The sequence below is a fragment of the Cyrtonyx montezumae genome, unplaced genomic scaffold (assembly GCF_038088225.1).
Source record: "Cyrtonyx montezumae isolate F1298 unplaced genomic scaffold, pur_monq_1.0 scaffold_32, whole genome shotgun sequence".
Classification (NCBI taxonomy): domain Eukaryota; kingdom Metazoa; phylum Chordata; class Aves; order Galliformes; family Odontophoridae; genus Cyrtonyx; species Cyrtonyx montezumae.
Window position 1 is genome coordinate 4,294,538 of NW_027072037.1, and position 15,506 is coordinate 4,310,043.

Below are 15,506 nucleotides of genomic sequence, written 5' to 3' on the forward strand. Positions count from 1 at the left end.
CTGACTGGAGAACATCAGACATGACACTGAAGAATGGGAAATGGGGTCTCCAAGGCTTTTGGTCAAACAGACCTTTCTGTTCTCTGAGCATAAATGTTAAAAAACAGGCGCATGGGGCAGAGCACAACATAAAATACAGTCAGCTACCTAACAGCAGTGACTGTAAGAATGCCAGGCTAACGGTGCACTCAAACTTCACCCCTGAAGATTTTACCAAGGTAGCCCTGTATCATCAGAAACCTGGCAGGAAACAGAGCTGCTGTCCTGCAAGGTCCAGGAACTCAATCTATTCCCACTGCCATTGGAAAGCAAAGCCCTGAGCTGCTTTTGTGAAACAAGCAGTCATTGTGGCACTGAAGCCAATCTGTATTTGGTCAGAGCTCTGGCTTATCACAATAAAAACAAACATTCAACTTCCAGCCTTGCTGGACACTGCTCCAGCATCAAATGTTGGTTTCCTGGCTGCTAACAAGCACCAGCACATTGCAGAAAGAGCAGCAAGGGTACTGCTGGAGCTCCGGGGCTTTACTCCTCTGGGTCCAAGCCTCATTTTAAGGCCTGAAAGTGAGATGCTAGCCCCTAGGGAGAGACAGAGGACAGCACTTGGCGTGATCGCTCATGTTCCAGATGTGCTAGGAGGGCTTCTAGCACATTTACTAACTAGCAAAATCATTTGTGACCAGATGACTTCATAGTCCCTTCTGACCTTTCAAGCAAGGCTTGTATAAACAAGGGTTTATTCTCCCACAGTCCGGGGAATGAGTCCAGCTGGACAGGCAGGACTTAGGAGAGCAGATCCTCCAGCAATGTAAACAGTAACACTGGCTTATACCAGCCGATGGCTTTGTCTACACGGCTGATGGAACTTGTATCCTTGCAAACAGAGATGTTCAACCAATCTGCATGTACTCCAGAGCCCATGCTCAGACTCTCTCAAAACTTCCCAATGTTCCCTACAGCTGTTCAATCCCATGTCAGCAAGAACACAAATGTCATCCACTCCTGCTCAGCTGGGTAATGCTACCAACACAAGGTTCTGCTCTGAACAGGAGAAGACTTACAAGCAAGTTATGCTGTTTGTAACACACACGTGCTGAAAGCCATAAATAATTGGTGACAGCTGTGGGTGGACACTTGTACTAATAACTTGTCCTGCAGGGATTTGTAATAAATGCTTAAGGATGGGCTCAGGCCACACTGTTTGGAACCAGATCTGGAGCGTGTCCCACATTCACCAAGTTCAGATTCCAGACTGTGAACACACCCTGCTCCAGAATTCAAACCTAAGACCTACCTTCGGGGCTTCAGATCTGACCCACTGCAAGTTGAAGGGTTTGACCACAGTGTCTGACTGACCTACACTTTGCCAAGTTCCAGGGATGCTGAGATGCACTGCTTTGGTTTGGTTTATCAGATATAGGGGCGCAGCTCAGATTTAACTCCAGATCCAAATTTCACCCAACTCAAGGCAGCCTGGATCTGTTCTCTGTAGCTTGTGACCATCTTCTGCTCCACACTCACCCCTGGCATGTATTCAACAAAGATTGACAGCTTCCTCTCCTCGGGATCCCGCAGACACCCGTAGTACTGCACTATCCTGTCGTGACGGAGCGTCTTCAGCAGCTGAATCTCACACTCTAGGGCATTCACCTCCTGCAACAAAACAGACAACGCTCCGTGGGGAAAGGGAATGGGTACACATACCTGTCTGCAACAGGAATATTACCCAAACATTGCTCAACACTTTCCATGACACCCATGAAGCTTCCTAATCAGGCACTGGCCATTTACGGCTCAGAAATGAGTGCTGCCCTGAGGAAAGGGCAGAGAGATGGATGGGACATGCCAGCACGTGGCTCTGAAAGAGGTGGACTCATGTAACTGCTCTGAAGGAGATTTTCTAGGAAGGTGTCAACAAAGCCAGCAATAAAGCCAAGGCAGCACCCTGAGAGGGGAGGAGGAGAGTGGAACAAAAAGGCTAAAATAAAGCAGACGGATCTCTGAGAGATGGTATCTGGGATAGCAAGCCAACGTGACCAAGAAACAGGAAGGCAGGGGTGGCCGGTGCCACCTGCTATCAGGGATCACTCCAAAGAGAGCAAACCCAACACAGTGTGCACACACTGCCTTCTGTCAGTGTCACAGCCTCCTTTGCCACCTCTACCCCCATCCTCCAGCCACAATCCCACTACGTGCTACAAAGCACTGTGCTGCCCTCACACTCACCTTACTTGTCTCCTGACTGTCAGGATCAAATGGCACCTGCTTCACCGACAGCTCGCGGCCAGTGTCAGCATCATAGCAGAGATAAACTTCCCCAAAAGCTCCTCTTCCAAGCAGCTTCCCCAGCCTCCAGTTCACAGGTGCCTGCAGGGCTACAGCAGAGAGGAGAGGACTGAGTGAAGAGCACAGCACGGAGACTTCAGCATCAGGGCCCTTTTGTCAGGTCTGCCATGTTCTCACCAGGGCAGTTGTACAATCAACTTGTCCTGGAGGACAGCGGGCCACCTTTCCCCAGGGACACCAAGACCAATCAGTTTTAATCACATAAACCTTGCTATTTCAGAGGTGCCTGCAACATCTCTGGGTGCTGCAAGCAAAGGAAAAGAAGGAAGGGGCAGCCTCCAGACCTGCTTGTTCCCATATCCCAGGTCTCCTGGAAGCTTCTGCTGTGTGAGCAATGTAAGTAAAATGCACAAGCAATTTTCTGCAACCAGCTGACCCCAGCAGGCACTCCACTCAAGGCCAAGGTAAGCTACAGTGATAAACACTCACTCTTCCCCACTGAAAAGTAAGGCAGAGCAGCACGCCTCTTGCTGAAGACAGTGTAAGAGTGCGATCGCAGAGGTTCAGCTCAGCTGAATCCCAGTAACTCAGTAGGTCTCAATTTTGTGTTGAGACCCAAATGCTGTGAGAGCTCAGATGCTAGCAGCTTTGGTGCACTTACAGTTCCGAGCTTTGGTAGGGGAAGTGCTGAAGACTTGCAGACCCTTTTCACAATTATTCCACCACTTAGGCCTGTACTCATCGTACTGCAAGGTGCTGAGCTTGCTGTCCCCATTAAAGCTCTTGGTCCGGCTGGAAGGGACGAGCTGGAACAGGTTTTCTTGTGGGAAGTAACTCCTGGGGAAAGTCCTCCGGCCTGCAGGAAAAAAGGGGGAGAGTTGTGGCAAGAATATCCACACCAGCTCGGATCTGCCTACTGCCACCTTCTCACAGCACTGATCTTGTGATAACCATTTGCACGAGGATGGCTTTAATGGTTTTTAACGGATTTTGGTGGGCTTGGGTGTTTGTTTTTTTTCCATGGGAATTCGATCTGTATTCAATTTGTTTCCCACCACTCGCACAATGGAAGGAGGAGCAGCAGTGAGGTGATGGAGTGGTTCCCAAAGCTCAGAGCTCATCAAGCCACGAGCAGACACTGCTACTCTGCATTTGCCAGAAGAAATTTGCTCTGAAGTAACAAAGCAGATTTCTCCAAAGCAGTCAGTTCAGGGGAACAGAAAGGTTGGTATTGCTAGGGATGAGAAAAGCTGTTCACCCATGTGGCTAAGTTAAAACAGTGGGCATGAGCACAAGAGATGCTGAGCACTGACTTCAATATATGCTGTAGACACCCAGTGCTTCCAAAGCACGTACCCACAAGCTCTTCGCCTTTTGGAATACATAAGCAAATCCTAAATGACTCCATTCTCCTTTTATTAGAAGCCTCTCCCGTATCTCTCCAGCCCCAGGCCCTGTTACAAGCATCCTGCACTTCCCATCCCTACTGAGATCCCGAACTGAGCACCTCCCTCTCCAGCTCTCCATCATTTTCTTACCATCACTGTAGTCCTTGCGACTCTGGGAGAGGTGGTACTGCCTCGGGAAGGTCCCCCCCTTCCCAAACCTCTCACAGATTGGGACGTCAAAATCTGGCAGGAGGAAAGAACAGACGTTTCTTAGATCAGCTCACACCAGATGCCCACAGTGTCTCTTACAGGTAAGCATTTGAGTCTACAGGATGAACGGTGGGGATGCAGAAGATAACAAACACAGTTGGAGAGCTAAGTGTTCCCCACAGCTCACTGAGATCTGCCCACAGTCACACAGTGCATGTGGAAAGCAAGGGCCAGGCATCCACTCCTGGTCCCCATACAGGAACAGAGGTTAACCACTGACTTTATGGACTCTGGCCCGCACTGTTCAAACACGAGGGAGGGGATTAACATAGAACGTGTCTGGTTTCCAAGCCAGTGCTAGTATCTTATTTGCACATGGAAAATAGATAAATGAGTGTGGAAACAGAACTGCCAGGCAGGGTCAGACCCAGATCTAGCTACACCAAAACCTCTGCTCTGTATCAGCTCTGTACGAGAAATGCAGACACCCAGCATTCGAGCAGGTATCCCTGCCTGCTATTTCTTCTCAAATGTGACTCAGAGACGGAGATCATTTCATACCCTCCAAGCTTTCATCCTTAATCAGATTTACATATAGAAAACAGCATTGGAGTTTAGATGAGACATGAGATTATAAGAGATGGACAGACATGCAAGGTAAGAATGTACTTCTTCATTTTAATTTAAAAAAAGCATCATGGGATGCCGCTGCTGGTAGCACTGAATAATTTGAGATGAAAATATCTGTCATTTCCCCTATCTTTCACCTCCTGTTTTTCCTCCATCCGACTCCAATGACACAGCCCGTGCTGATGCTTTGTTTGTCTTAGCCCGGAGCCAGTAGCCGCTCCTGGGAGCGCAGGCCTGGCCTCGGCCTCCTGCTGCATTATTTCCCCATGACAGCAGCACATAATGGCTGAAATATGGTCAGCAAGAAGAGCAGCAAGGACGGGTCAAGAGGTTCTCGGCGAGCCACGTGTGAGCAACAACGCCGAGTGACATCTCAAAGCACAGTGCCTGCCACACCACCAGGGTTACCAACGCTGCGACGTGGGCTGACTGCTTCTACAGCTCAGTCCCAAAACGCTGCCCCTGGTCAGCCATGTGTGTTATGGTTTTATGATTTTTGTTGTATTATTGATATTCCACATCATAACATCATGTGGTGTATTGGGAGTTAAAGAGTTCTGAACAAGTCCTGAAGGTCCACCAGTGCTCCCACTAGTGCAGAGCCAACAAGGGCTAATGATGGCAAGGAGATCCCAGTCTGTGTCTGATGCTCTGGGTCTTCTGGTTTGACAGAACGCTCATGTTTAATCGTTGCAGGGTCATTTCTGAAGTATAACCTAAGCAACGGAGATGATGGGCTTGATTGTTTCTAGTTATTTGTGCAGTAGCATCTGTCTTTCTTAACCACCTGCTTTCAACAAACCCAAACTTCCAACCATGCTTACCCATGCAATCAAGACCGTCCTTGGGATGACTCTTCCTTCCAGGAACGGGGGTCTGTGTAAAGGGAGGGCTGTGTGGGGAAAATAATAGATATACTTTATTATATCAGAAAGGCTGTGGAATTAGTTAACAAGTGACTACATACAGAAAGCCCAGTATATACAGCAAGGTGCACTGATCACTGGTCAGCCCTGTCCAACAAACAGTTCTCATCCTCATTCTTCACGTGACTGAAGACTTTTTCTAACACCTACACACCAGATGACACAGAAGGAAGGCTGCAGATTTCTCTGGCCTCAGTGTGAAGTACTCATCTGTATGAACAGTGCTTATTGCTGTGGATGAGCAGTTTTCTATTGTGCTTGATTCATGCAGGTCTCTCTTTTCTGCAGCATCATCCCCCAAATTCCTCGTGCAAGCAAATCTGTGCACACACGTCCTGTGAGCACACCAGGAGGGAGGAAGCAGGCTCACTGATCCCAGGCAAGTTCTTCAAATGGCATTAAGCACATGATATTGGGAAAACACTCCATGGGGATGGCACTGAAGGAGTGCTGGGCAACCTGATCTACTGCTTGACTTAGTGGCTGGCAAACCCAGTCCCTTCCAACCCAGGCCATCCTATGACTCCATGATATGATCTGAGTCATTCTGACTTCATTTCAGATTCTGAGAGGGCCAGCGTGGTGACCTGGACAGGTTGCTCTTCCCCTATGTCTTCTTTCCTCTTAATAAAATGAACGTAATAGTAGAAACTTGCTTTGCAAAGCACACTGAAATCTACCTGTGCCAAATTTGATCACAACAGCTTTGCCACAAGGAGGAGGCACTAATTGTGTTATCTCTCCGTGTCAGACTGGTCGCCGTGCCTGGTGACTAGCTCTGCCCTCTGGAGGCCAATGCCATCTCACACAGTTAGCAGCAAGGACTCAGCTACGGTTTTTCCAGAATCACAGCACATCCTGAGTCGGAAGGGACCCACGGGGATCACCAAGTCTATCTCCTGATTCCAAACAAGGCACTCCTCTTCCTACCTTTGAAGTATGCAGCCCTCCTCATGCCCTTTCCAGCTCTCTACACCCAATGACTGAACACAGTGATGTGCACGCTTGGCCAACGTGCCTAACACTCTTCTCTGAGTTCACAAAAAAAGCATTACAACCAAGCTGTGCTTCTGTTGTTACGTTGCAAAGCTTATGCAAAAGCCAAGCTGGGGCACAGAGGAGCACAAAGAAATCAGATTCGATGCATCTGTAACAATGAGCAAATACATCAGAGGAAAATATTAAAAGCCACAAAGAGGAAATGGATCGCAGTGCTGAGACAGATCCAAAGTGCACAGAGTCACAAACGCCAAAGCACGCCACACAATCAGATCAACACAGCGCAGACCTGCTGGAACACAGCCTTGGTGCTGCATGGCAAAAGCAATGGAAAAAAAAAAAGGAGGAAAATTAAAAAAAAAAAAAAAAAGAAAACCTTTGATGTGGATTAAAAATACCCCTATGCACTGCTTCCCAAAAGGACACTGTGTCTTATATACAGCCCGCCATGCACAGCAGCGAATGTACAGTCGCTGTGCACGTGTGAGCTTGGACCAGCCACACTAAGTATTGAACTGCCGCCTGCCTTAGTACAATGTGTCCCAGTTGCTTCCTGCAGAGAAGCTAAACTTAGCTGTAGCTCGTCTGGTGTCCTCAGTGCCTTGACTGACACATCTGTGGCTGCTGGCAGCACCCAGGGGCTGCCAAATGTATGAGCAGTCAATGGAGGGCAAACAGCATGCCCGCACAGGGCAGAGAGAGGATAACACAGTACTGACCCAATGACTGCAGAAAACAGAGGGGAGAAAGAGGGATCTGGCTGAGGCACAAAGAGCCAGGCTGTCTGCAAATCCCCACCTACTCTGTCCAGCTGAGATTACTGCAGCTTAAATCATAACGCAGCACCTGTGAGCACGGTGGTGTGCAACTCACCTGTCCACAGACCTGTCCAGTGACTGGCAGCTCCCAGACATCGACCCATCGGGGCTGATGAAAGCTTCAAGCATCTGACAAGGAAGGAAAAGGAAAACCAATAAAATAACAGATAAGAATATAACTCTTCGAGCTCCACCACTAACAGACATCTACAAGATACAGATCAATTTTTCTCCACTGAAGCCAGCTGACTTTCACCAGTGGATCCTGGCCCCAAGAGAGAAGACATCCAGTCTAACAGAAGCTTTCTTTGCAAAAGAAGTCCATTTATGGATCATTATCATTTGTGTTTTGTGGAATCATAGAATCATTTTTGGAAGAGACCCCAAAAGGCCATCTGGTCCAACCCCCTGCAATGAACAGGAACACCTACAGCTCCCTCAGGCTCATCCAGCCTGATCTGCATGTCTCCAGGGGCCCATCACCTCTGTGTGCAGCTGCCCTTATCATAAAAACTTTTTCTTTATATCCAGGCTAAATCTCCACTCTTCTAGTTTGAAACCATTTCTCCTTGTCCTACTTGCTAAGCAGGAAAGCTGAGGCAGAGCTAATAAGCACCCTGAGGTTCAGTGCATGTTGAGAAATCAATGAGAGCCAAAGTGCTCAAAGTTTATGTAAGGAAAAAAAGCAAAAAGGAAATCAGGACACAAACAGAGTGCCCAAGGCCGAGTGGATGCTGTGCATGCAGCCAGAACCATGGCCATGGACTTGTGACTCCCCCTGGCACATGAGACCAACCTCCCCCTCCGGTGATAAGCGAAGCATCATCAGTGCTGTTGGCTGGAGGAACCAGCTTGGCTCTCACTAGCTCAGTGAGTCAAAAACTACATTTGTGTTGCTTCCTGGATGAGACATTGTACTGGACGGGGTTATTTTTAGCTGGCTAGTAACAATAGAGGTTTTGTGTTGAGTGGTAAATCTAGGGGCTGTGCACACAGAGCTAGCCCCAGGCCCAGGCTGTTGCCGGGAAAGCACAACGGAGGCTGAGCAGCACGTGGAGTTACCCCTTCCTGGCTCCCAGACCCAGCCACTCCTCCTTCCCCACTTACAGGGCAGCCTCTTCATTTCCATGTGCTGTTTCAGTGCTATACCTCCTTAAGTGGTTGTCATAACAGCTCACGTTGTTTTGGCAGTCCCAATTGGAAAGTCTGATTTTCCTCTGCTTCCCAGGATCTTACCCCAAAGCCTCATGCTTCGGAGCGCAGCAGCCGAAGAGCAGCAAGGTCCCTGCTAAGCCCCAATCCCATCTCTGCCAACCATGCCAGCTCTCTCCCAGTGGAGATGCTGAGTGATGACATGAACTCAGTGTTCTTTAAAAGCCTGGAAACAGAACTAGGAATCTGAGCAGGCCATAATCAGCCTCTGTCCATCTGCTGTGCTGTGCCTTAATACAACTCCAGTGGTGAGGTGGGGATTGGCCTCCTCTCCCAGGTATCAGTGGAAAGACAAGATGGAATGGACTTAGGGTGCCCCAGGGGAGGTTCAGGTTGGATAACAGGAACAATTTCTTCTCAAAAAGATTGGTGATGCAGTGGCACAGCTGCCCAGGAGGTGGTGCAGGCACTGTCCCTGGAGGTGTTCAAGGACTGGGATGTGGCACTGGGGGACCTGTCAGTGGGCACGGTGTGGTGGGTCAATGGTTGGATTAGATGATCTCTGAGGTCCTTTCCAACCTTAATGTCTCTCTGATTTTATGAAGACGTCAGTTACATCAGTCCTGCAGAGAGGCATCCCCCAAAAGGCAGGAAGCACTGCCTTGCAAACAGTTTTAAGGCAGGCACCCATCAAAGCTGCACTCTGAGAACGTTCTGAGGGCAACCTATGGGAAAAACTATGTCTGCTCAATGAGGAGAGAAAAAGAAGGAAAGAAAAACGACCCTTTTTCCTGCCTTTAACTTGTTGGTGCACACATCCATCCACCTCCAGGAGAAAGACAGCGGACCACCCACAGTGTGATGCTGGGGGAGCATCTGGGAACCTTCATCAGGAGCAGAGCTAATGGAGTGCTGCTAACAGTCAACGCAACTACGCTCACTTACACCCCAGGGGGTTCGTGCAGGCCCTCCTCCTGCACACACACACTTTGTCTTAACCCTCCTAAACGTGTTTGGAAGTCACGTGGAAACAATAGAAGGCCACAGCTTTTGGCTGCAAGCAGCACGAGATACATCTGCACTCTGACGCTGCCAAGACTCACCCGGAGTGACTTCTCATTTTATTAATGGCTGTAGGATAAACCATCGAAAACACAGCTTTGCCATGGAAACACTGGCACAGCCCACACTCAAGAACAGAGCTGTGAGTGCTCCTTGAGTGTAGGAGATGTGTGTTCCCCCAGGGAAGAGCCTGGGAGATGTCACAGCAGCCTGCTAGAGCGAGCAACCCCGCTCGGTGCCTTCCTCATGTCCCTCCAGGTCCCTCCTGGCAGTTGGTCCTCTCTTTCCAAGAGCTTTGCAAAACTAAACCTTGCACCCAGGCAGCCCACAAAGATCACCACAAAGGGTGCCATCCATCCTAAGTTCTTCAGAGCTACAGCTTGAGCAGAGGAGCAAACACAAGGGGGAGGTACAAGCTCTCTCTGGTCACTGGCCACTCTGAGTTCACCCCTTTGTGGAGGGAACTGATTTGAGACAGAGGTTCTGCTCATCACTGCATTAAATCTAGCAGCTCTTCTATTACTGAGGGACTGAAACATACAAACTGCTTAATAAGGGAAAAGAAAAAAGAATGGGGGAAAAACAAACACGCAGAGACACTGCAGCCAGAGCCAAGGACTGCAGCCAGAGCTCAGGCAGAAACAGCACATGGGAAGCAGAGGGAGCTGCTGACATCCCCGGGCTGTTGCAATCGCAGGCAATCAGTTGCTTGGCACGTTCCCTTGTCATCCCAGGATCTGGGAAGGCCGTGGCCACGAGGTCCTGGCAGCTGGCGTGCATGTGTGTGCTGGAGTTCCTCCGGCACTACCTGGGATGTCAGAGCATGCTGCAGTCACCACCACAGCTAGCTTGCAGGGTTCCTAGAAATCGTGTTTCTAGAGCATGTTAAGCCCATAGGAAAGATCCAGCCTGAGGGCTACAGGGAATTTAGAAGCAAGAACAGTCCTCACAGTGCAGAATGCATTGTGCCCACTTCAACCCATGTACATTTAATCCCTGTGCCCCACTTACATTCTGATCCATGGTCTCAGGGATGAACTCGCCCTCACTGTTGATGCTGGTGTAGGAGCCCTGGCGAGCAATCTGCTGCTGCTCCTCAGGAACACTCCCCGGGGGTGGAGAGCTCCGGCCAGTGTGCAGAGAGCCTAGGAGATGGGAAAAGCATTGGTCAATGAGAGAAGGACTCGCTGCATTGAAATCCTTCCAGAGACTGTGGTCACAGACTTGACTGAGCTGCAGATGCCCCCGTTCACTGTAGGGGATTTGGACTAGATGATCTTTAAAGATCCCTTCCAACTCAAAGCACTGTGTTACTCTGTGATCTTCCAGAGATGCTGCTGAGTTTGAACTTGTGTGGAAGAGAATGGAAGAACTGGAGAGACAAAACTGCTCACGAGCACATATAAAGCTTTCATCCCTGAGACAGTTTCTTTCTGTGGGGCCACACAACACCCAGCAGACTTCAGCTTTCAACCTACCCTAGCTCCTAAGAGCTGTGCCTGGGTACTCCACCAGTGTCAGAAAGTAAAAGTGCTCCCAGAGCTTTGTTGTGATGCAGACAAGGCAAATTCAAAGTCAAAGCCAAACCCCAATCCCACCTCTCATCTCTGACCTTGGGACACTTCCCTCTGGAAGCGCTGTCTCATTCAAAGCCTGGCTGACCACACTGAGAGAACTCTGTGCAACATCACTTAAACACTTCATATACAAGGAAAACAACTTGCAGTCAAATATCCATCTTCTCTCCCTCCCACATGAAAGAAAAGAGTAAGGAAAAACAGCACTCAAAGAGCCAAAGGCAGAGGAAAGACCCATGCCACAGGGGTTATCTCCCCTGCCTGTAGCCCTGGAGGCTCCAAATGCACCCAAACCAATTTCTTGTGCCCTTGCAGGATTTAGGCTGTGCTGCCCTTGCTTGGCCCAGATGCTCAGGCTTGGCTTCGCCTGTCTTTCTGCAGTCCCCCCCTCAATCCCTGGGCTGCCATCACTTCAGCTCGAGGAATTGCTGACGGAGGTTTGCACTGCTCTGTGCTGCAGCTTTAACTGCTCAGCGTTGTGCAGTGGGAGCTCTCACACAACAACTTGTTTTTAAACAGGCTTCTAAAAAGCACGTGTCCTGCCCTACGCTTCTCACCCCCCTCTGCAGCACTCCTGCAAACTTTTGGTTCACCACTGCTATTTGGTAACGAGGTGTCCATGCTAAGCTCCATACTGCAAGAGAAAGCTATGAGAAAGGGGTCTGTCCCGTCAGGAAGAGCCAATGCAACACTTCCACCTCTGCTGCTGCTCCTCTGCAGCACAGTTACTGTGCCAGACTGATCTCTGGCAGAAATCCATCGCTGTGATCAGCACCACAAACCTTTCACTTACACACCAGGAGCTGCTAACGTTAACAGCCTCACTCCAATATAAAAGACCATTCAATCAAAGCCAGCCACCAGGCTTGCTGGATTTACACCAAACACAGAGATATCTGTCCCACGGTACATCTCCCTCCAGGCTCCTTGCTCAAGTTTTAAAAATAAAAGTCATATGCCTTTGAGACACCTTTTTTTCTTCTTCCTATTTTCTCCTTCACAGATTTCCTGAAGGATATGAGCGCAGAGAATCAAAGTCCAACTGAAGTAAGGCCAAGATCAAGGAGGGAGAATCTCCTGAGCACTGCAGCACACATAATGAGCTGGCTTTCTACCAGCCCAACAAACAAAACCAGTTGGGAAGTATGGCATCCTCTCCTTGAAGATAAACAAACAACTGCTTAACCATTTGGGCACACTGGAGAAATCACTGCGGCATCATCTCATTGCTTAGCAGACGTCACCCAAGGATGCAGCACAAAGACATGGGGGGCTCGTGCTCCAAAAAGCTCTCATGGTCCGACACAGTGTCACTGCTGTGCCTTAGCTCTGCTGAGCATCTCTATTCCTGCTGCTGCTCTCAAGGTTGGGTCTGCTCGTGCACTGATGTCATCCCTCACTGCCACAACACACCCACAGCCCAGGTCTTCAAGTCAGGGTCAACAAGGAGCTGAACACGCTCCGTTCGACTTGGGAGAGCTAAGAGAGATTTATCACAAGTGCAAAGACTTGGTGTGATCTCGCATGAAGCTTTTGCCTGGAACAACTGCTCCCAGCCATCAGGTCAGTTGTGTTTGACCTTCCAGTGTCACATTTCCTGCCAAAATCTGCAGAAGGGGACAGGACACTAAGCACTGCCCAGCAGGCAAGGGGGGGCAAAACGCTCTGGTGTTTGCATGCCTGGGAGCTGCCGGACAGAAGCAGATCCCTTTCAGTCAAGCAGTTCAGGTGGAAAAGCTGCTCAAAGGATGCAGTTACACACCTGCAGGAGCACTGCTCGCTGAGCACTGTGTGCTGCTCCTGCACATCCCTGTGTGCACTGTCCCCTCCTTCCTGCCCAAGAGGAATGTGAGCACAGCGTCAGAGCCCAGAGCTGATTTCCCCCTTCAAAGCACGTGGCAGCCCTGTTTGACCCCATTAATGAAACCTCAGCCAATCTCAGCAGCACCAGTGGGGTCAGAAACAGAAAGCAGTGGCTGGGGAGAGAAGACAACTCTGATCTTTAATGAGCAGGCTTAATTCATAGCGAGGGCGACACGAGGAGTACTGGATGTATTAGATAATGCTGCTTTGTCCACCCAGAGTCAGAGAAAGAAATGGTCAGCCAAGTTCAGACACATCACAAATGGTCTCTGCCTTGAACTAATGCTCACAAAACAGCAGCAGCAGCAAGAGAAAGAGCTGAGACCTCCGAGCCTGTCCTCCTGGAGCCTGTAGGATTACATGGGTGCTCCAGAGCCAGCAGGGAACGGGCAGGCTCCGAGGCTTGTAAGCCAGATGCTGGCCAGATCTCAGCAGCTCTATGCAGGATTCCTGAACTCAAGAGAATCTCTGCAGATTAGCAGCAGCTGAGCATCTGACCTCAGTTACCCTTTGCAGCAAGGTGCTTTGCAGTGGGATTCCTGCTCCATGTTTCACACATTAATGTAAAGCCCTATATTTGAGGCTAGAGCACAGCATGTCCCAGGCAGGGTGAACCAGGCCAGCACGGAGCCTTACAGTCACTGCTGGCATCTCCTGTTTTGTTTTTTTTCATGTTCCTTTCTGTTATTTTTATTTAAGAAATGCCTTTCATGCTGTATGTGCAGAGTTCTTGGTGCTGCACGTACAAGCAGCTCCCCTGTGCCAGGTTTGGCTTCCCTCAGCCACCTTGTTCCCTGGCTTCGCCCTTTCCCTGCCCTGGCAGATCCTTCCCAAAACTTCATCCATCACTGACCAGCATCAAGCAAGAGTCCTCATGGAGAAGAGAAACCCCATAAAAGCAAGGGCCGGGCAGGGCTTGTTGACAGCTGCCTGTGCTCACAGCTGCAGCCACAGAGAGCCCAGCCCTGAACTGATGTTGCCACAGAGCCAAATGAAGGACGTGACACCAAAATGTGTTGTTCTTCCAAGCCCTGGTGGGAACACGGGGCTCAGGACACAGTGGCACAATAAGCAGACAGAAACCTGCAGGAAACTGCTCACCAACAAGCTGTGGCTGCCATGGGGAGGTGTGGGCAGATGGAGCAAATCTCCCTGGACTTCTTTTTCAGGTGGGACGTCTCCAAGTTTTCCTCCTCTCCATGCTGACCCCCAGAGGATGAATCCCTATATCTCAGCTTAAGGCAAACTTTAGGGTACAAATTAAGTGGGACAGAGCCCATTTTCTCATCTGAAGGCAAGAGACGTGATGCTCACAGTCGAAGTCTCCTCCTCCTCTCAAAACAGGGAGGAGGTTCAACCAGCATGATTTCCACCTGTGCTACCCCAGCTGGTACCTGGGCACAGCTGGGAGGGCAGTCCAGAGCTGGTCGAGGACTCCAAGCTGCCAGCCAGCACTTGTGCCCCGGCCCCAAGAGTTTAATGGCACAGATATCACAATGCTGCTCATGTTTCTGAGTCAGCCATCCAGCCCACGCACCACCAATACCTGTTTCCACCACAAATGCCTCTGTGCTGTTATCTGCACCACGTCCCTTGCTGAGCATGACCCGAGCCACTCTGTGATTCTGATATGTGCCACACTGCCCATCACCAAATGCCCCAAAGCAAAGAGGAAAAGGATGCCTCGCTCTGCACCACCTCTTCCCAGAGGTCACAGTTTGCCAACGTGGGAATAAAGAATCACCCCTTTGGCAAACATTTCCAATGAAACCTTGATTCCAGAATGGGGCTCACGAATAGCTGGTGGTTAATGTTGTGAAAGCAGCCCTCAGCTATCCGAAAACTCCGAACCCCAGGAGATTTCAGACAAAGTTTTCTGGCTCTCAGCTGAACGTTCTCGAATGCTGATCACCCTGAGACTGGAACATTTTCCTCTTCCAATAAAAAAACCCACGTGTGTGTGTGTGTGTGTGTGTGTGTGTGTGTGTGTGTGTGTGGCTGGGGGCGTTTCACTGAAACTGTTTATGAAAAAAATAATATTGACTTTGCATAAGGTTTTTTAGGGACAGGGAACGAAGACATTTTCTGTCCAGCAGAAGCAAAAATAGCCAAATTTCTTCCCCGGAACATCTACCCCCTTCTAATGTGCTCGTGCCAATGACATGCAGTTTTATTAGTTTTCACTGCTGCTATCATGGCAGAGTCAGCAGAAAAACATGAGACATCTCAGAAACACTGAGAACATGACCCTGAACCACCTTTTTCTGTAGCATCGCTTGAAATCTCTTTTCAAATGCTGTCTTAAGAGAAAAGCTGAGATGAGTTATCTTCTCCAGAGAGCTCTGGTGTGCTTCTACCAGGCAGAGGGCTCGGAGCAAGCTCTGCTCCAACTGACAGCAAGATGTACAGTAGGTAAGAAGTAAACAGTAAGACAAGGCCAAAGCCTGGTGTGTCAACTAATGAGAAAGTCTAACTCAGCATGAATCAATCTCAGGAGCACAGCAACATGCGGGATCAATTCTGCCCATTACGCTCGGTTCACACGTCAGTGAGAGCCCAGTGTGCCACAGCTCTTGGCTGCTTGACATCAACAGC

The 15,506-nt window shown here is 49.5% G+C and overlaps 1 protein-coding gene across 3 annotated transcripts in view; it reads right to left on the minus strand.

The window, feature by feature from the left end:
• The window catches only part of LOC136053971 (mitogen-activated protein kinase kinase kinase 3-like), a 62,713-nt gene that overhangs the window by 2,583 nt on the left and 44,624 nt on the right, over positions 1-15,506 (minus strand). For all 3 annotated transcript variants that reach the window (XM_065744983.1, XM_065744984.1, XM_065744982.1), the window contains 7 exons: positions 10,483-10,616; positions 7,313-7,386; positions 5,339-5,406; positions 3,825-3,917; positions 2,948-3,142; positions 2,227-2,375; positions 1,522-1,653 (listed from right to left, as the gene is read on the minus strand). In XM_065744983.1, the coding sequence (XP_065601055.1) occupies positions 1,522-1,653; positions 2,227-2,375; positions 2,948-3,142; positions 3,825-3,917; positions 5,339-5,406; positions 7,313-7,386; positions 10,483-10,616 (845 nt within the window). The remainder of the gene's footprint in view (positions 1-1,521; positions 1,654-2,226; positions 2,376-2,947; positions 3,143-3,824; positions 3,918-5,338; positions 5,407-7,312; positions 7,387-10,482; positions 10,617-15,506) is intronic.